Here is a 20,496-nt window from a genome sequence, read left to right on the forward strand (position 1 = left end):
TCAAAGGAGCTTACAATCTAAAGTACGAAATGTCAAGCTGGGTAGTCTAGATTTCCTGAGTAGAGGTAAAAGGTTAGGTGCTGAAGGCGACATTGAAGAGGTGGGCTTTGAGCAAGGATTTGAAGATGGGCAGGGAGGGGGCTTGGCGTATGGGCTCAGGGAGCTTATTCCAAGCATAGGGTGAGGCGAGGCAGAAAGGGTGGAGCCTGGAGTTGGCGGTGGTGGAGAAGGGTGCTGAAAGGAGGGATTTGTCCTTTGAGCGGAGGTTTCGGGTAGGAACGTAAGGGGAGATGAGGGTAGAGAGGTAATGAGGGGCTGCAGATCAAGTGCATTTGTAGGTTAGTAGTAGAAGCTTGAAGTGTATGCGGTACCTGATCGGAAGCCAGTGAAGTGACTTGAGGAGAGGGGTGATATGAGCATATCGGTCCAGACGGAAGATAAGACGCGCAGCAGAGTTCTGAACGGATTGAAGGGGGGATTGATGGCTAAGTGGGAGGCCAGTGAGGAGTAGGTTGCAGTAGTCAAGGCGAGAGGTAATGAGAGAGTGGACGAGAGTTCGGGTGGTGTGCTCAGAGAGGAAAGGGCGAATTTTGCTGATGTTATAGAGAAAAAAGTGACAGGTCTTGGCTATCTGCTGGATATGCGCAGAGAAGGAGAGGGAGGAGTCGAAGATGACTCCGAGGTTGCGGGCAGATGAGACGGGGAGGATGAGGGTGTTATCAACTGAGATAGAGAGTGGCGGGAGAATCAGTATGTATGTGTTAAATTGGTTATCTTGAGAAGAAAAATGTAATGTGTGTTTCTTTTTCTGTTTCCTTTTTCATTTTTTCAGTCATTTTGATTCAGTACCCCCATACAGATCAACTTGCCTGAATATTAACAAGCTTGAGTGTGATTTTTCATCGCTGTCTTTTTTCGGTTCCTATTTTGTGCGTGTGAGGGCTGAGGTCCAGAACAGTACCTCAGACTGGGTGGAAATCCACTTCACTCCTGCTTCACAAAGTAAGCTTTTATGTTTTCTTGCTAAAAGAAATTCTCCGTGATAAAAACATATAAAAAGGTTAACAAAGAAAACATTTTTAAAAATGAGCTGATGCCTCTGTTGCACTAACTCAGTACATTTCTTGACTAGCTTTAGAGAGCAGGTCAGAAGAGAAGGTGTTTCCTGCAAGGTAGTCAAGAAATATATTGAATTAGTTCAATAAAAAGGCATCAGATTATGTTTTCTTGATTTTTGTTAGCCTTCATTTATGTTCATGCAAGTGGCCTAACATGGCAACTATGGGCCTGATATTCAAAGGATTTATGTTTCTAACTGAGATCTGTGCTTATAAATTGGCCTTTGAAAATTGATGAAGGCTGAGTGCATAACTTTATACTCCCAATTTCACTAAACTCCTAAATTTAAGAGCATAAAAGAAGCTGTGGCAGCCATTTTGAATAGGTTGCCACACTGGGCAGAAGTGAGTGCCCCATTAGACCACCAGAGACGATTGGGGTGGCCTATAGGGGTGGGTGGCTTTGGCCTGCATTAATTTTTCTTCAGGGGGGATTGGGATGGGTGGGAGGAAAGATTGGAAGTGGGGTTGGGGGTGGGATCGGAATCTGGCCAGAAATTCTTATGGTAGTCCCTGCCTATATTCAGCCAGGACATGAAGGTCTTCTGAAGAAGTGTCTTATATGGGTCATGGCTGAATGTTGGCTGGGACCTGCATAAGCTCCAGCAGCTTCCATAGCAGGAATTAACCCAGATATTCAGTGCCGGTTGCCCAGACATGGTCTGGCGTTGAATATCCAGGGCTAATTCTGCTCACAGCAATCAGCTGAATATCGAAATATGAATTAGGGGTTCTTGCACCACAGATTCAATTTATTGTGTACCTTTTTCAGTGGATAAAATATCTCTGTCATTTAGGAGTTGTCACAGAAGAGACAAAAACAGAGTAGAGGGGAATGTAAGAACATAAGTGTTGCTCTTCTGGGACATACCAAGGTCCATCAAGCCCAGTATCCTGTTTCCAGCAGTGGCCAATCCAGGTCACAAGTACTAGCAAGAGCCCAGAACAGTAAAATAGATTATCCTAGAATAAGCTGTGGATTTTCCCAAGTCCATCTTAATAATGGCTTATGGACTTTTCTTTTAGGAAGTTATCAAAACTTTTTTTTAAAACCCTGCTAAGCTAACTGCTTTTACCACATTCTCTGGCAACAAATTTCTAGAATGCAATTACACGTTGAGTGAGGAAATGTTTTTTTTTTTTCTGGTTTGTTTTAAATTTACTACTTAGTAGCTTCATTACGTGTCCCCTAGTCCTAGTATTTTTGGAAAGAGTAAACAAACGATTCATGTCTACCCATCCACTCTACTCATTATTTTATAGACCTCTTTCATATCTCCCCTCAGCTGTCTCTTCTCCAAGCTGAAAAGCCCTATCCACTTTAGCCTTTCCTCATTAGGATGTCATCTGTATAATTATACTACAGCAAGATGCCCACCGGAAGGGTGGAAGGCCAGATTTTAGGACTCAGGCTGTAAAATACCAGCTAGGTTTAAAAATCTATGACTGGCTGAGCAAGGACTTGCTCTTCCTGCAAGTTCATAGAATCTGAAAAAAAAAAGCAGATGGAAAAAAATGAGACAGAGGTATACAAAGTTCATGAGAAAGGTATGAGAGGTATTGCAGCCGGAAGATGTGAAACTGTTATCTCAACGTTTCCCAAAACATGTTGATAATTAGCAGTAGCTGAGAACGGAAGGAGGTGGGCACATCAGATAGCAGATCGCATGGGAAAGTATGATCTCAGGAAGTTGAGACATATAAGGAGCTAGGTTCCTCACCATTCACTTCTATGGAGAGGATAGAGTATAAAAGGTGTGAGATTTTGACTTAGTTTGAGAGTCCTCTCCAGACGGCGAAGCCCTGTGCGGTTGAAAGCAGAATTTGATGTCTGTATTTGTACCAACTTGAAGACTTGTCTTTGGGTAAGAAATAAAATGTATTTATTTATTTAAACCTATCTCTGTCTTTATTTCTCTTGATTCTATCTTCTCTGTACCTTACATCTAGCCTACAAGGCAGATCACATACAAGTGACACTCAGTCTTTGGAGAAACTTAGACAGATTTTTAATAGGCTTTATGTGGGAGCACAAATGGCCCAGAATATACCTAGATCCAGAGAAACAGAAAGCAGTAGTTATGGGAATTAGTTTTCAATTACAGCTCCTAATGCCACCCCAGAACAGACCCCCTTATGATTGGGTGACAATGGAGGTTAGAGAAACTATACAGAACCTGATATATGAAATAAGTACCTTTAGTCCCCCGTGTGAAGGAGTCAGAAAGAGGTCTATAAGGAGGGGCGATTAAAAACAGTGGTGACCCCGACGTGATTCGAACACGCAGCCTTCTGTACAGTTTCTTTGACGTTCCTGTATCGGGGGAATTTCCTTTACTTTAGGAGAACAGCACGCTTTAAGATTGCTCTCCCTTAAAATCCTTCTGGTTTCTCTGTTCTTATAATCACTCTTCCAAATTGACAGACAGCCCCCACCTTTTCACATCTGCTATGGCCTTCACTCTGTGTGTGCGACACATACTTTTGACCTTGTGCTGAAACAGTTATCCACGAGATTTTTTTTTAATGTCTCCGGACTGTCCCTTTTACTCTATTCCTTTTCATTCTTTCCGTTGGACTTCCTACAACTTTCTTTCCTTTTCAGCTGAAAACAGTAATTACGGTGTTCAGCTTTGTAGCTGTTTACCGTCGTCCAACTGCTGTTTTCCTCTTATCTAATCAGTTCCTTCAGTCTTCTGAACTATGCTTTCTCTCTAACCACTCAGCCCACACCCCCCCTTCTTGTCCACACTTTTTCTTTCCTTAAGTCCAATCTGAATCCCTTCCTCCACAACATTTTGTTCTTGTCCCCCTTTTTCTGCCACAATAATCCTCCCTGCCCTCCTCTCTGATGCCCTACCGACTCCTACACTATATGTCTGTGGTCCGTGTAAAATTTATAAGGCTGTGGCCCGCACGGTACCAATTGGGGTAACTTAATACCTTACATACACCTTTTTGGCTTCTTGTGCAAACCAGAAATCATTTTTTTTGATTTCCTATAAAGCTATTTTTTTTCCTTCTCAGTCCGGAACAAAGCTTATTATATTAATATCCTTATCCAGGCTTCTGAAACTGCCATTTCTTTCTGTGGCTTTTAAAGGTTTTCCCTAACAAGTGCTGTAGTTCACTATCTCAAGGACATGAGAATCTGGGAAGCTTGCCCACTTTAGCTGCCTTATCAGTCCAGCACTGCTTTGGCAGAACAGGCTAGGCAGTTCAGTTTTAAAAGCTAAGAAAGTGATTTTTTTTTTTCTCCCCTCCTTTTCCGTTCGTTTTTGTCCCTGTTCTATGCTGAAGTGGTACAACAGTCATTTACACACATCCCATCCCCTTTATCATTTTTGTTGCCCTTCTCTGTACCTTTTCTAATTCCACTATATCTTTTTTGAGATGTTGTGACGAGAATTGCAAACAGTATTCAAGGTGTGGTCACACCATGTAGCAATACAAAGGCATTATAAAATTCTCATTTTTGTTTTCCATTCCTTTCCTAATAAAAGATACCAAGAAAAAAACAAATGAAATCACTGACTACCGTCCAGTTGCATCTATCCCGTTGGTAGTCAAACTGATGGAAAGCATGGTAACCAAACAACTTACAGATTATATAAACAAATTCTCAATATTACATGAATTGCAGTCAGGTTTTCTCCCCTTCCACAACACTGAAACAGTACTACTCACTCTCCTAACCAAATTCAAGCAGGACATAGCAATGGGCAAAAACATCCTTCTCCTCCAATTCGACATGTCTGGTGCATTCGACATGGTAAACCACAATATATTAATAAGATTACTAGACAAGTTCAGGATTGTTGGAAACATAATTAGCTGGATCAAGGGCTTCCTAACCACAAGAAGATATCAAGTAAAATCAAACTCAAACATATCATCACCGTGGAAAGCAGATGGTGAAGTACCACAAGGATCACCACTATCACCAATTCTCTTCAACCTAATGATGACCCCACTAGCCAAGTCCCTATCCAGCCAAGGCCTCAACCCTTTCATCTACACAGACGATGTCACAATATATATTCCTTACAAAAACAGAAATCACCAACGAAATCAAGCTCAGCTTGAACATCATGGACTCATTGGCAAATGCATTTCAACTAAAACTCAATAAAGAAAAAACACACTGTCTTATCCTCTTATCCCAACACAGCGCGGACAACCCCACAAGTATCGACACCCCAGATTACACCCTCCCAATCTCAGACAGCCTGAAAATCCTCGGCGTTACATTGGACCGCAACTTAACACTAGAGAGTCAAGTGACATCCACAACAAAGAAAATGTTCTACTCAATGTGGAACCTCAAACGCGTGAAACAATTCTTCCCAAGGGAAACTTTTTGCAACCTGATACAATCAATGGTACTGAGCCACCTAGACTACTGCAATGGAATTAATGCGGGATGCAAAGAACAAACCTTAAAGAAACTTCAGACCGCTCAAAACACGGCAGCCAGGATTATATTTGGTAAAATGCAATTTGAAAGCACAAACCCCTCCACGAAAAACTACACTGGCTCCCAATCAAAGAAGGCATTGCTTTCAAAATCTGCACCCTAGTCCACAAAATTATCTACTGTGAAGCACCGGGATACATGATAGACTTGATCGACTTACCGCATCCGAATTAGCATGAACCTATCTAAATCTGCACTACTCAAGCTGTAAAGGTCTTAAATACAAATCAACTTACGCATCCAGTTTCTCCTACTTAAGCACACAACTGTGGAACGCACTACCAAAAGCCTTGAAAACGACGTATGACCATCTAAACTTCCATAAAACACTAAAAACCAACCTGTTTAAAAAGGCATACCCTACTGATCCAACTTAAATGCCTGATCTCCGCAACACAACAAAACTAAAGAACGTAATGGACGTGACACAACTCTTCCACTTTACGATTCCCTAATGTGGCTGTGCCACATGAACTTTATCTTACCACAACATCATTGTGTATTTGTTCACACCGGAGTCTGCAGACGCCTCTCCGGTACTATGTAAGCCACATTGAACCTACAAATAGGTGGGAAAATGTGGGATAGAAATGTAACAAATAAATAAATAATTCCTAACATTCTGTTTGCTTTTCTAGCCGCCGCTGCACACTGAGCAAAGGGTTTCAGCGTATCATCAACGATGACACCTAAATCCTTTTCCTGGGTGGTGACTCCTAATGTGGAACCTTGCATCACATAGCTATAGTTTGGGTTCCTCTTTCCCACATGTATCACTTTGCACTTGCACACATTAAATGTTATCTGCCATTTGGTTGCCCAGTCTCCCAGTCTCGTAAGGTCCTCTTGCAATTTTTCACAATCCTCTTGCGATTTAACAACTTTGAATAACTTTGTGTCATCAGCAAATTTAATTACCTCGCTAGTTATTCCAATCTCTAGATCATTTATAAATATGTTAAAAAACAGCAATCCCAGCAGAGATTTATCCTGCTCCATTGAGAATATTGACCATTTAACCCTACTTTCTGCTTTCTATGTTTTAACCAGTTTTTAATCCATAATATAATACTATCTTCTATTCCATAACTCTCTGATTTCCTCTAGAGTCTTTCATGAGGTACTTCGTCAAATGCTTTTTGAAAATCCAGATACACAATATCGACTGACTCACCTTTATCCATATGTTTATTTATTCCTTCAAAGAAATGGAGTAGATTGGTGAGACAAGATTTCCCTTCACTAAATCCATATTGATTAACCCTTTGGATCTTTGTAAGTCTATGTGCTTTGAAATGAGCTGGTCTGCTGTCAGGATGCCCTGTCTCCCTTGTTTTAGTGATATCTTTTAAAGATACCTTGTTCCAAACCATGTATTTTTGAGCGACTGTTGTCCTTCCTCTAGTTCTTAGTTTAAAAGCTGTTGTATCTCTTTTTTTTTAATGTTGATGCCAGCATCCTGGTTGTACTCTGCTTAAGGCAAAGCCCATCTTTCCGGAATAGGCTCGCCCTTCCCCAGAATGTTGCCCAGTTCCTAACAAATCTAAAACTGAACTCCCTGCACATCGCCTCATCCACGCATTGAGACTCTGGAGCTCTGCCTGTATCTTGGCTCCTGCATATGGAACAGGGAGCACTTCTGAAGAATGCTACCCTGGAGGATATTGGATTTGAACTTTCTACCTGAGAGCCTAAATTTGGCTTCCAGAACCTCTCTCCCACATTTTCCTATGTCATTGGTACCCACATGTACCAAGACAGCAGGCTCCTCCCCAGCACTGTCTAAAATCTTATCTAGATGCTGTGTGAGGTTTGCCACCATCACACCAGGCAGGTAAGTGATCAAGTGATCCTCACGTCCACCAGCCGTCCAACTATCTGCATGCCTAATGATCAAATCTCCAACTACAACGGACATCCTAATCTTTCCCTCCTGGGCAGAAGCCCCGGGAGACACATCCTCAGTGTGAGAGGATATTGCATCCCCTGGAGGGCAGGTCTTGGCTACAGGATCACTTTCTGCCTCTCCACAATGATGCTTTCCCTTCAGAATACCTTTCCAGAGGCTGCCAGACTAGAGGTGAGACTTCTTTGCTATATCCCTGTACGTCTCCTCTATAAACCTCTCTGTCTGCCTCAGCTCCTCCGCTAGTCTAGCCTCCAGAGATTGGACTCATTCCCTGAATTTGAGGAGCTCTTTGCATCAAGTACACACATATGACTTCTTACCAACTGGGAGATAATCAATCATATGACACTCAGTGCAAAAGACTAGATAGTCCCCATCTCTCTGCTGGCTGCTGCCTGCATTTTATTATTGATGATTTCTTAATTAAGTTGCTAATGGAGTGGGAATATGTAAACTACAGTCCCATAAGATTGCTAGTTATATGCTAGGCTATGCTAATATTTATATATTATTATTATGTTATTAGAAGGTTCCCCCTTCTATGGATTTAATTACATGTTTTTTTTTTTTTTATTATTTGTTTATTAATTTCAGTATAATTAACAAGCATAACTTGTTTATGAAATACAGCCAAAGAGATTATGCCATATAATTAGTTAAACAAAGGGGAAAAAAATAATTAGCTTCCTCAGACCACAATTCAAAAATGGAGGAACAAAAGAATAGAGAAGATTACAAGTAGAAATAGATATTAAGGAAATATTCGCTGCATACTCCCAATCAAAATTACTTATTAGATGTTATTTAAGTTGCTTTAAATCCAAAAAAGATTTTAACTGATCTGGTGAATAGAAAACATACTTATTTAAACCCAACTTAACATTACATTTGCATGGATAGGCAAGAAAAAAAGAAACCCCCTATCTCCAATGTCCTTTTTCTCATTGCCAGGAAAAGTTTTCTTTTTTGCTGGGTTTGCTTTGTAACGTCCGGGTATATCCATATCCTTTCTCCTCCAAAAGGGGCAATGGAATTTTTGAAGTAGTTTCTCATAATGGCATTCAAGTCCTGCTCAAATACCAGAGAAACTATGAGGGTCGCCCTATCAGTACATTTATCTAAAGTTTGTTCTAATAGAGCAGATATGTCCAAATTGCCATTTGTTTGCGGCAAGTTCTGTTTTTCCCCAGTCTTCTCCATAGGATTCCCAATATAGTAAATTTTATTTACTGGCGGCAAACTTTCAAGGGGAAACTTTAAAATCTCATTTAGATATCTTCTAAAGAGATCAGAAGGAGAATTTCCTAGGAGTTTTGGGAAATTAAGCAATCGTAGATTCAGTCTTCTATTGTAGTTCTCAATCTGTTCAATTCTGCGCCGAACATCTCCACTATCTCTTATTACTGCATTCTTAAATTCGTGTAGCAAATCTATTACATGTTTTAATTAATTAAATTACATGTTACAACACAGACTCTTCCCCAAGAACAAAGGAAATATATTACTTACACCGATACCCAAAGACTTAAAGAAAAAAACTAAATGACACATCCAACTATCGACCAGTAGCATCCATCCCCATGATAGTTAAAATAATGGAAAGCATGGTAACCAACCAACTTACTAACTACCTAAACAAATTCACAATACTGCACGAATCACAGTCAGGATTTCGATCCAACCATAGTACTGAAACAGTGCTAACCACCCTCATAACCAAATTCAAACAATTGATTGCAACCGGGAACAATGTACTGCTCCTACAATTTGACATGTCCAGTGCATTCGACATGGTTAACCACCAAATACTCTCGAACATCCTAGACTACTTCGGGATTGGAGGAAACGTACTAAGTTTGTTTCAAGGCTTCTTAACAACAAGAACATATCAAGTAATTTCAAACTCAAAAACGTCGACACCATGGAAACCGGAATGCGGAGTACCACAAGGATCACCGCTCTCACCAACCCTCTTCAACTTAATGATGACACCTTTAGCCAAATCGCTATCCAATCAAGGACTCAACCCATACATCTATGCAGACGATGTCACGATATACATCCCGTTCAAACACAATATAACCGAAATCACAAATGAAATCAAACACAGCCTCCAAATAATGAACTCATGGACGGATGCATTCCAACTAAAGCTAAACGCAGAAAAGACACAATGTCTCATCCTATCCTCACAATATAACACAAACAAACCCATTACTATAAATACCCCAGACTACACTCTTCCGGTCTCAGGCAGTCTGAAAATTCTGGGAGTCACAATTGACCGAAATCTCACGCTCAAAGACCATGCGAAAAATACTGCAAAGAAAATGTTCTACGCAATGTGGAAACTTAAAAGGATCAAACCTTTCTTCCCAAGGGAAGTATTCCGCAGCCTGGTACAATCAATGGTACTAAGCCATCTAGACTACTGCAATGCTATCTATGCCGGATGCAAAGAACAAATCATTAAGAAGCTTCAAACTGCACAAAACACAGCAGCCAGACTCATATTTGGGAAAGCGAAATACAAAAGCGCCAAACCCCTAAGAGAAAAACTGCACTAGCTCCCATTAAAAGAACGAATTGCGTTCAAAGTTTGCACCCTGGTCCACAAAATCATTCACGGGGAAGCCCCAGCCTACATGTCAGACCTTATAGACTTGCCTACTAGGAACACAAAAACATCAGCACACTCATTCCTCAATCTCCACTATCCCAACTGTAAAGGACTAAAATATAAAACCACATACTTAACCAGTTTCTCCTACATTTGCATGCAACTATGGAACGCACTACCGAAGGCCATAAAAACAATGCAAGACCTCACTATCTTCCGAAGGCTACTGAAAACGGAACTGTTCAAGAAGGCATACCAATTACACCTATCCTCAAAACTAAATAATAAGATAGCACATGAACTAGAATAATCAAACTTTTTACCACTTGAATAAGTAACCTCTCCGTTAATAATGATCAAACACTATCACTTTAATCCTTATGTCAAATAAGGTCTATCTATAGTCGATGACCTAATGTATGTTACAATTCTATCTATCACTCAGGAACTTATATGCTATACCATAACGTATTCTTCTTTACCATGTATGTATGCACCTTAATGCAATGCCTTTGTAACTCTGCTACCCGGAAATGGCAACTGCCATTACGGCAAATGTAAGCCACATTGAGCCTGCAAATCGGTGGGAAAATGTGGGATACAAATGCTACAAATAAATAAAATAATTAGACTGTGTTTCTAAGATCTAATTCCTGGCTGATAGAGATGCCCTAATTACATTTTTAGCCTCCTAATTGGAAAACAAACTCAGGAAAGGGGGTGGGAAAGTACTAGGGAAAGATGTTGCTTTCCCAGTGTTTATCCAATAAACATTCTAAATTCTTTCATTGGGGATGGTTTGATTTTAGGTTTTAATTGATAAATCCCATTCATTCTATGGAAAAATAGTGACTCTTTTATTCATGGGATCTCCCTTTCATTCCTAAAAGAACTGAGATAGGTACAGGAGTAGAGGAAATGCAGATTTTTGTTTTGATAAATGTTGGTGCTGTACACTGTCGTCCCCTCATACCACTACACCAAACCAATCCCAGTTTCATTATGCACTTAAGGAAGATGCCTGTCTATTGAGAAGAAAATATTTGCCACACTTTGGTAGTCTCAACTCTGATGGAGTGGAGGAGTGGCCTAGTGGTTAGGGTGGTGGACTTTGGTCCTGAGGAACTGAGTTCGATTCCCACTTCAGGCACAGGCAGCTCCTTGTGACTCTGGGCAAGTCACTTAACCCTCCATTGCCCCTGGTACAAATAAGTACCTGTATATACTATGTAAACCCCGCAGAAAGGCAGCATATCAAGTCCCAGTTCCCTTTCCCTATTTCAGATTCTACATGGAATGTTGCTACTATTTGAGATTCTACATGGAATGTTAATGTTGCTATTCCACTAGCAACATTCCATGTAGAAGCCCGCCCTTGCAGCCGCGCAGGCTTCTGTTTCTGTGAGTCTGACGTCCTGCACATACGTGCAGGACGTCAGACTCACAGAAACAGAAGCCTGCGCGGCTGCAAGGGCAGGCTTCTACACGGAATGTTGCTAGTGGAGGAGTGGCCTAGTGGTTAGTGTGGTGGACTTTGGTCCTGGGGAACTGGGTTCAATTCCCACTTCAGGCACAGGCAGCTCCTTGTGACTCTGGGCAAGTCACTTAACCCTCCATTGCCCCAGGTACAAATAAGTACCTGTATATAATATGTAAGCTGCATTGAGCCTGCTGTGAGTGGGAAAGTGCTGGGTACAAATGTAAGAAAAATAAATAAAATAAAAATGTAGGGGAAGGTGACTTACTCTTACAAAGGTCATCCAAGAAATCTCTATTCGAGTTGTACTTGCTTCTGTCCCTGACTCCTGCATAATATGCTTCACAGCTTTACATATGTGCCATTTTCGAAAGGTTCCTATTTCATTTTCCTGACAGCATTGCCACCCAGATTTCTTCTCAAAAGATTCCACAATTCTTTTTCCTTACCATGGCAGGCCATGCTGCCATTAGAAAAAGTAAAAATTGAACATCAGAGGAACAAGGGAGAAATCTGCATTCCCTTAACCTAGGGTGCCCTGGAAAGGGTGGGAGGTATATTGTTAACTGAGACTCAAAATCGGGCCTTCTCATGTGTGGGACCAGATCTGTGGAACTGGGTATTGGGAGAGGTCTGGTATCGTAAAGATCTTAGAAGCTTGTGAAATAACTGCAAAAACTATTTGAAACTTAGTTTGAAGTTGGGGGGGGGGGGTTGTGAGTGGGGGAGGTCCTATGTATTGGGGTTTCTGGATAGAGGTATTCCTTCTGTATGACTTGATTGATTTTATACTTTACTTTGTAAAGCTTTTTGAGGTTCATTGACTTAACGGTGTACAAAATGCCCAAAGAAACTAAAATCATCTTCTCCAATCCCTCCCCACTCAAAGAGGAAAATCATGGATACTAACATATGAATTATGCTTTTATGACCTAACTTTCTCTTTACTGAAGTCCCTAACAGCATAAGTAAGGAGGAGTGGCCTAGTGGTTAGGGTGGTGGACTTTGGTCCTGGGGAACTGAGGAACTGAGTTCGATTCCCGGCACAGGCAGCTCCTTGTGACTCTGGGCAAGTCACTTAACCCTCCATTGCCCCATGTAAGCCGCATTGAGCCTGCCATGAGTGGGAAAGTGCGGGGTACAAATGTAACAAAAATAAAATGGATACTATTGGAGATTCCACATGGAATGTTGCTACTATTGGAGATTCTACATGGAATGTTGCTACTATTGGAGATTCTACATGGAATGAATGTTGCTACTATTGGAGATTCTACATGGAATGTTGCTATTCCACTAGCAACATTCCATGTAGAAGGCTGCGTAGGCTTCTGTTTCTGTGAGTCTGACGTCCTGCACGTAAGTGCAGGACGTCAGACTCACAGAAGCAGAAGCCTGCGCGGCCACATTGGTGAAATAGCAACATTCCATGTAGAATCTCCAATAGAAGCAACAGTGGAGGAGTGGCCTAGTGGTTAGGGTGGTGGACTTTGGTCCTGGGGAACTGAGGAACTGAGTTCGATTCCTGGCACAGGCAGCTCCTTGTGACTCTGGGCAAGTCACTTAACCCTCCATTGCCCCATGTAAGCTGCATTGAGCCTGCCATGAGTGGGAAAGCGCAGGGTAAAAATGTAACAAAAAAAAAAGTAAGGTAGATCCACCTTACCCCATCAAATAATGACAAAAGTACTAGCAGAAAGTACATAAATAGTATACACAGATTAGTCTTCTTTGGTTCCAGTAATGCTAAAGAGAATCTTTTTGCATTATAGCAGATCATGTTTATTTTAACATCTGGATTAGAAAGTTAGAGCCTCACATGCTAATGTGTTTTAACCATTTAATATACATTAATTCAAGTTAAGTGCATAGTTAGTAAATAGGTTCCACTGAGAACAGTAGGGCTTTGCCTTATTTAATATGTGTTATAGTGCATTAACACTTGTTAACTGGTTAATGCACCTTAGTGAATGAAGTGCTTGACTTTCAAAGTGCACTAAAGATGTTGAAAGTGGAAAGGGCAGGTAGTGACTAGGATAGCTACAAATTCATGAATTTCATTTTTGTTCCTTTTTTTTCCACGTTCAGCCATCATTGGACCACCTCGTGTGACTGTGACATCTCGAAAAGGCTTTCTTGATGTGAACTTTAGCGGTCCCACGCAGGAGTATGAACAGATGTCCTTGCAGGAACGTTATAGTCCCAGCTGGGCTTACAAAGTGCTGTACTGGAGAAAAGATGAGCACATCCCACAGGTAATGTCTGCTGAAATGATCCTTACTCCGTATTTTAGGCTTTTCTATCTTTCAGAATTCTTTCACTATTTAGGGCAGAAATCTTCACTATTTTTCCAGTGAATCAAGATCATTGTTTGACAAAGTGAACAGCACGCTAGGCGTGGGGGGATTCCCCTTCCAACGACACTCCCCATCTAACGTGATACGTAGCTAAAACAAAGTCAATCTCTTTTTTTCCTATGCCCCCCCCCCCACACACATTCTCTAACTTGACCCCTAACCCATCTCCCCTTCCCAAAATGTTCTCCCCCAGCTCCTGTCCATTACACACTCTTCTACAACTGAATCCAAACCCCTCTCGATTCCACCCACGTCAGATTTCTCCATTCTGTCTGTACCCTCTTGCAGACCCTTACTCTAGTTTAATTCCCCCCTCCCCCAAATATGTTCTGCAGAAATTTGTTGGCCTCTGGAACAGCTATTCTGTTTTCTTCCTGCATCACATAAATCTTTAGTGACTTTTGAACTGCACGGTACCCTGATTCCTTCACTACTCTTTCAGTCTCCTGAGAAAAGTGTGGAAATTTGGAGAGTACACGATTCAAACTTAGAGCTATATGGCACAGGGAGAAAAACAGAACAGCTGTTATGGATGTAGTGCCTCCATCAAGTCTTGGGACAGAAGACGTAGACAAACATGGTTTAATAGGACAGAGTCGGCATGGGTTCAGCCAAGGGTTGTCTCACCAATTTGCTTCGTTTCTTTGAAGGTGTGAATAAACATGTGGATAAAGGTGAGTCGGTTGATGTAGTGTAATTTAGATTTTCAGAAAGCTTTTGATAAAGTTCCTCACAAGAGACTCATGAGTCATGGGATAGGAGGCAAGGTTCTGGTGTGGATTAGGATTTGGTTATTGGATAGAAAACAGAGATAGTGTTAAATGGTCATTTCTCTCAATGGAGGAGGGTGAACAGTGGAGTGCCGCAGGGATATGTACTGGGACCGGTGCTATTTAACATATTTATAAATGATACGGAAATTGGAATGAGTTAGTGAGATGATTACATTTGAAGATGATACAAAACTATTCAAGGTTGTTACTCGTGCGGTCTATAAAATCATTAACTTCTCATTATTGAATTCAATTCAAACTATCTTTGGAGCAGACTGGTTGGAAACTCCCGCTTAGAATTTGTCTTTCCAGATTCCCCATGCTGCTCTGAAAGTAGTTTGAATTGAATTCAATAATGAGACGTTAATGATTGATCTTCTTAGATGTCAGTGGCGAAATATTGGAAGGTGCAAATCTGATCTCCTGAAAACGCTAATGGCAAAACACTGGACCGTGTAGAGATCATCTGAGAACCGGGATCAATGTTTTGGCTTGTTTCAAGGTTGAGATTTTCTTTATTGAAGATGGGGTTTGGATTGTGAGTGTCTGCAGCAGTGTTTTGGATATAGCAGTGATTTTAGTCACAGTGAATTTTTCATGGCATGGTGGATTGCTGCTTGAATTTAGTTTTATCTTGAACATATCCAATCCTAATATTAGATTGATAGAAGAGACTCTTTAGTTCAAGTAGGAATTTTCATTTTGAGGATTCTTCAAGCAGTGGTATTTTTGATATAACTTTGTGGCTGCAGCCTCATGATTTTTAATGGATTAAGTGGGGACATTTATTTCTAGACATGTTTTTTTTTCAAGCACTTTTTTTGCTTTATGGATAATTTTTGATTATTTGGTGGTCTCTTCATAACATCTATGCAACAGCTGAAGCATTTAAGAGCTCCTCAGTCAGATAAGTGGCATTTACTTGCGTATATATAAATTTAAACCATGGTTGGTGCAATGATTGAATGAGGGGTCATCAGCTTCTCAAGCGCTTATGAGCTATATCAGCTGAGACCACTATTGAAAACTGAGCACCTATATTTTACATTATTTTTAAGTATTAATACTTTGTGAGATATTTAGGACATGCTTTATATTATACATATATATATATATATATTTGTTTTTGTTTTTGTTTTTTAATGATTTAGTCTCTTGATTAGATATCACCAGCCTTGCTAATAGGAAGAGATAATAATACTTATATTCCTCATTTATAAGATTATAATTTTGGTTTATTCCCGCAGTTACACCAGCCATAGACTTGGCATAAATGCAGCTGGGACATGTTAACTACAGTATTCTATAAGTTACATGTGTCAGTGGTGTAGCCACAGGGAGGGCCTAGGTGGCCTGGGCCCCCAAATTGGATTCGGGCCCCACCCATGATCTGCTGGTTTGGCTGGCGGGGGTCCACAAGCCCCTCCAGCAGAAGCCTTCCTCCAGTGCTGTTCGTTGCCGTGCTGCCTGCCCTGCTTCCCCCTCCCCCACGCACATGCTCGGTTTTAGTGAAATTGAGCCATGCACAAGGGTTCATGCATGCTCAATTTCATTTAAAACTGAGCATGTGCCGGTGTCATATCTGCTGGGGTAACTTTTGCAAAAATTTGACGACTTGGGGGTGGGAGGGGAGGGGTGGATAATTAGAGATGAACGGGATAAAGGGTCAGAATCCAAGTACGTATGTCCAAGGCTTATAATGAAAAGGTTGGATATGTAGGGAAAGGATTAGGTAGGGATGGAAGAAGGACAAGTGTAAGTGGGATGGTGGAAGAGGGAGGGAGGGGGGAAAAGTAGTAGGGAAAATATAAGGTTGAACATTACTAGTTTTAATATGTACATAGTTGGGCACTACTGATTTGTGAATGGTACGATACAGAAGGTGAAATATTTGTTCAATAAAAACTGTTTAAAGTAAATACACTGGTGGGAAGTAAAATGTTAAAATGTTAAAAAGTCTCCATATCCTCCCCGAGCCAAGATGGCTGAAAGGGGCATGCATGAGCAGTGGCAGGTTAAGCTGGTGTTAAGGTGCAGGCCCGCTGTAGCGGTAATGCAGTGAGAGTAAATCTTGCATAAAGTTATAATATGGTTAAATGTTATGGAGTTAATATGGATCTGTATGTTTGCAGATATGTTGATTTGAAATATATTAATATAACTTTGTCTCAGCTAGGCTGAAAGATTGTAAAGAGGAAGGGGATGGGGGAGGGGGGCCCCCCATCATCAGTTGACCGGAGCTCTCCTAGTAGAAGTTGCGAAGGGAGAGGTCAAAGACGATAAAGGGGGGAGGAATAAAGGGTAGGGGGGGAAGTTTGGGAGGAGGGAGGGGGGAGGAGAAGGGGGAAAAGGGAATTAAAGAAAGAAGGGGATTGGATGTACGGGGAAAGTTCCAGAGATATTTGGGGTTAAAACGGGGAGGCTCGGGTGGAGCTGGGCACTGGAGTCTCCCAATTTATCAAAGCAGTTTGATAACACTAGGAATAACTTTACACTGGAAAAGGGGGTGCTCGAACTAGATTTATAACATGGAATGTAGGGGGCATCACTTCCCCAATTAAGAGTTCAAAGATTCTACAGGCCTTAAAGAGGCATCATGCAGATGTGGCTTGTATTCAGGAGACGAGACTATCTCAAGAGGAATTGCAAAAGCTGAAGAGAACCTGGGTGGGTGAGGTACACGGAGCAGCGGCTGAGGGAAGGAAAGGAGGGGTTGCAATCTTAATCCGAAAGGGGGTAGTGGCAAGAACTCATTTGGTGAGCAGCGACCCAGGGGGGAGATACGTGATAGTGCGCCTTTGGTTACAGCATGTGGAGTACTTAGTAATGGCGCTATATGGCCCAAATCTGTATGATAGATCTTTTTATGATCACCTTGTTCAGCTGTGCCTCCCACATGGGTCTCTGCCACTGCTAGTGATGGGTGATTTCAATTTAGTGGCTGACCCTGGTTTGGACTGCTCATCTCCTAGGAGGGCGATCAAAGGAGGCCCAGAGGTGAGGGCATTGTCACAGTTTATTCAGTCGCTTGGAGTGGTAGATTCTTGGCGCACATTACATCCAGAAGTGCGAGAGTATACTCACCTGTCTAGGGCTCATGGGACTCTCTCACGTCTGGATTACATGTTGGTGGACCGCAGGGTGTTCCCCTCTGTGATAAAGGTAGAGATAGGTCCGGAGGAGATTTCGGATCATTCCTTGGTATGGCTAGATCTAGAGGATAAGGACCTGGGGGATGGGGGAAGAAGGTGGAGATTTCCTTCGTATTTAGCAACAGACCAAAAATTTAAACTATATTTGCAGAAGAGTTGGGAGGAATATTCACAATTTAATAAAGAACATAGGGATAATCCCCAATTGTTCTGGCAAGCAGCGAAGGCGGTCCTGAGGGGGGCGGTGATTGCGTTTACTGCAAAGCGGGAAAAGAAAATTAATGGGGCAATTATACATCTAGAACGCAGACTGGGGAAAGCCAGACGGCGATTTGTGGCGGTTCCATCGAGTTATAACAAGGAGCAGATGAGAGTAACTCAAGTAACTTTAAATTCATTATTACATGAGAGAGCGTTGAGAGCCCTGACGGTTGGGAAATTCCGTTTCCAGAGATATGGGAATAAATCAGGTGCCATGTTAGCAAGAGTAGTTAAAGCCTGGGGTGGGCCTAGAGCGATAGTGGCTGTGAAAGATAAATTTGGGAATATTCAGAATGGGAGGGAAGGAGTAAAAAAGGTATTCCAACAATTCTATAGTGACCAATATAAAAATATGTCCCCGTGGTCACGTGATGCACGGCTAGAGGGTGGCTGTCGTCGTGCTGAGCTCCCCCCCTGCCTGAGATAGAACAGCGATAAAACGCATCGGCGAAATTGGTGATTCACCTGAAATTCAAGCGAAGTCCTGAGCTAATATCAGTGCAAATAAAACGCGACTCAGAAAAAGCGGATGGCAGCGAAATCGGGGAAAAAAGAGGGGACGAGAAGCCGGATCGTTGAATCCAAGATGGCGGACGCAAGGAGCGGGAGTCCTCCGACGGTGAGCTCCGCGTGGGCTGCAGAGGTAGCGGCAGAAGTATCTTTAATGCTGGAGGCTTCTGTAGATTTAAAACTGCAAAGAATCACAGAACAACTACAGGGAATAGACGACAAGTTGGGTGGAATTCAGACGGAGTTTGCCCAGTACAAACAGAGACTATCAGATGTGGAAGATTATGTGCAGAGACAGGAACAAGCAGATAAGACCCTGAAACAAAAAGTGGAACGCTTGGAGGCTAAATTAGAGGACCTCGAAAACAGGGCACGGAGGAGCAATATTAGAATGATAGGTTTGCCAGAAAATATCAAAGAAGCAGACCTGAGATCTGTATTGGAATCCTGGCTTCCTGCTGCACTTAATTTAACATTGGTAACAGGCCCGCTACGCGTGGAACGCGCCCACAGGCTAGGCCCTCTGCGAAGAGAGGATCAGAGACCCAGAGTGGTGATCTTTAAAGTGCTCAATTTTGCGCATAAGCAGGAGATATTTCGAGCGCTCAGGAAAGTAGAGCAGCTGAAATACGAAAATTGTGTGGTGCGCTGTTTCCAGGATTATTCCATGGCGGTTTCTCAGCAGAGGAGGGCATATCGAGACGTGTGCCAACTTTTGTTCACGAAAAAGATTCAATTTGCTTTACTTTATCCTGCCAGGCTGAAGGTTTGGTACAGAGGATCCCAACAGTTTTTCAACACGGTGGAGGAGGCGCTGAAATTTGCGCAGCAGGCTGTGAGAGCGGAGGGACCGGCATGAGTGATCCAGCCTGGTAGACCAAAACTTTCGAAACTTAACGAGAGTGCAGGATCTTGCTGCCTGATAACTATCTAAAGCTCGATATTCCTAAGAGAGCATTTGAAGAGTCCCATAACATATAATGTGATTTAATACAATGTTATTTAGATTATCTTTTGGGGCCTTCAAGATAAGAGTTAGATAAAGGATTGTTTTGTTCATATGAATACCTGAGCTACACTTGAGTGGGAAGATAGTAGGGACATGAACAGTGTGATTGCTAAGGGAACATATATAGGTGGGAGGGGGAACTCGCGTGACTGGGCTTCTCTTTAGGAGCCATGAAGGGTCTGACAGGGGATAGACAAGGGGGGGGGGAGAGGGAGGGAGGGGTTGAAGAGATATCCGGGAAGAATAAGGGGGGAAAATGTCTGGAATGGATGGTCGAGAGGAGGAGGCCTAAGGGCTGGGAGGTCTCCTCTTTTGATATTTGGGGAAACTAACCTTGCTATTCAAATGTATGATTACTGGATCTATGAGTTCACTTAAAATAGTCTCGTGGAATGTGGGGGGGGTTTCCTCCCCTATTAAACGAACTAAAGTGCTGCAGGAGTTACAGAGACAGAGGGCTGATGTGGCTTTGCTTCAGGAGACACATCTCTCCTCTGGAGAACATGCTAAATTTAAGAGGGGATGGGTGGGATCTTTGGTGGAGGCCCCGGCGGTGGGTCGGAAGGCAGGGGTGCTGATTCTCTTTCGAAAAGGCATTCCGCTTCGGATCGGATCCGTCTGGGCTGACCCGGAGGGCAGGTGGGTATTGACTAAAGTAGAAATTAATGGCTGCCCGTTGGTCTTCTGCAATGTTTATGCCCCTAATGTGTTTAATGAAAAATTTTTGCAGGATTTGATTAAGAGGCTGTCTCCGCATGCAGAAGGAGGATTGATAGTGGGGGGGGACTTCAATTTGGTATGTGACCCTCTCATGGATCGCTCCACCCTAACTT

The 20,496-nt window shown here is 42.1% G+C and overlaps 1 protein-coding gene across 1 annotated transcript in view; it reads left to right on the forward strand.

Annotated features, from left to right (window-relative positions):
- Window positions 1-20,496, forward strand: part of IL10RB (interleukin 10 receptor subunit beta) — a 64,793-nt gene that overhangs the window by 17,393 nt on the left and 26,904 nt on the right. The window contains exons 3-4 of the mRNA XM_030202158.1: window positions 833-1,002; window positions 13,690-13,856. Coding sequence (XP_030058018.1) covers window positions 833-1,002; window positions 13,690-13,856 — 337 coding nt within the window. The remainder of the gene's footprint in view (window positions 1-832; window positions 1,003-13,689; window positions 13,857-20,496) is intronic.

This window comes from Microcaecilia unicolor, chromosome 4 (genome assembly GCF_901765095.1).
Source record: "Microcaecilia unicolor chromosome 4, aMicUni1.1, whole genome shotgun sequence".
In the NCBI taxonomy this organism is placed as follows: Eukaryota; Metazoa; Chordata; class Amphibia; order Gymnophiona; family Siphonopidae; genus Microcaecilia; species Microcaecilia unicolor.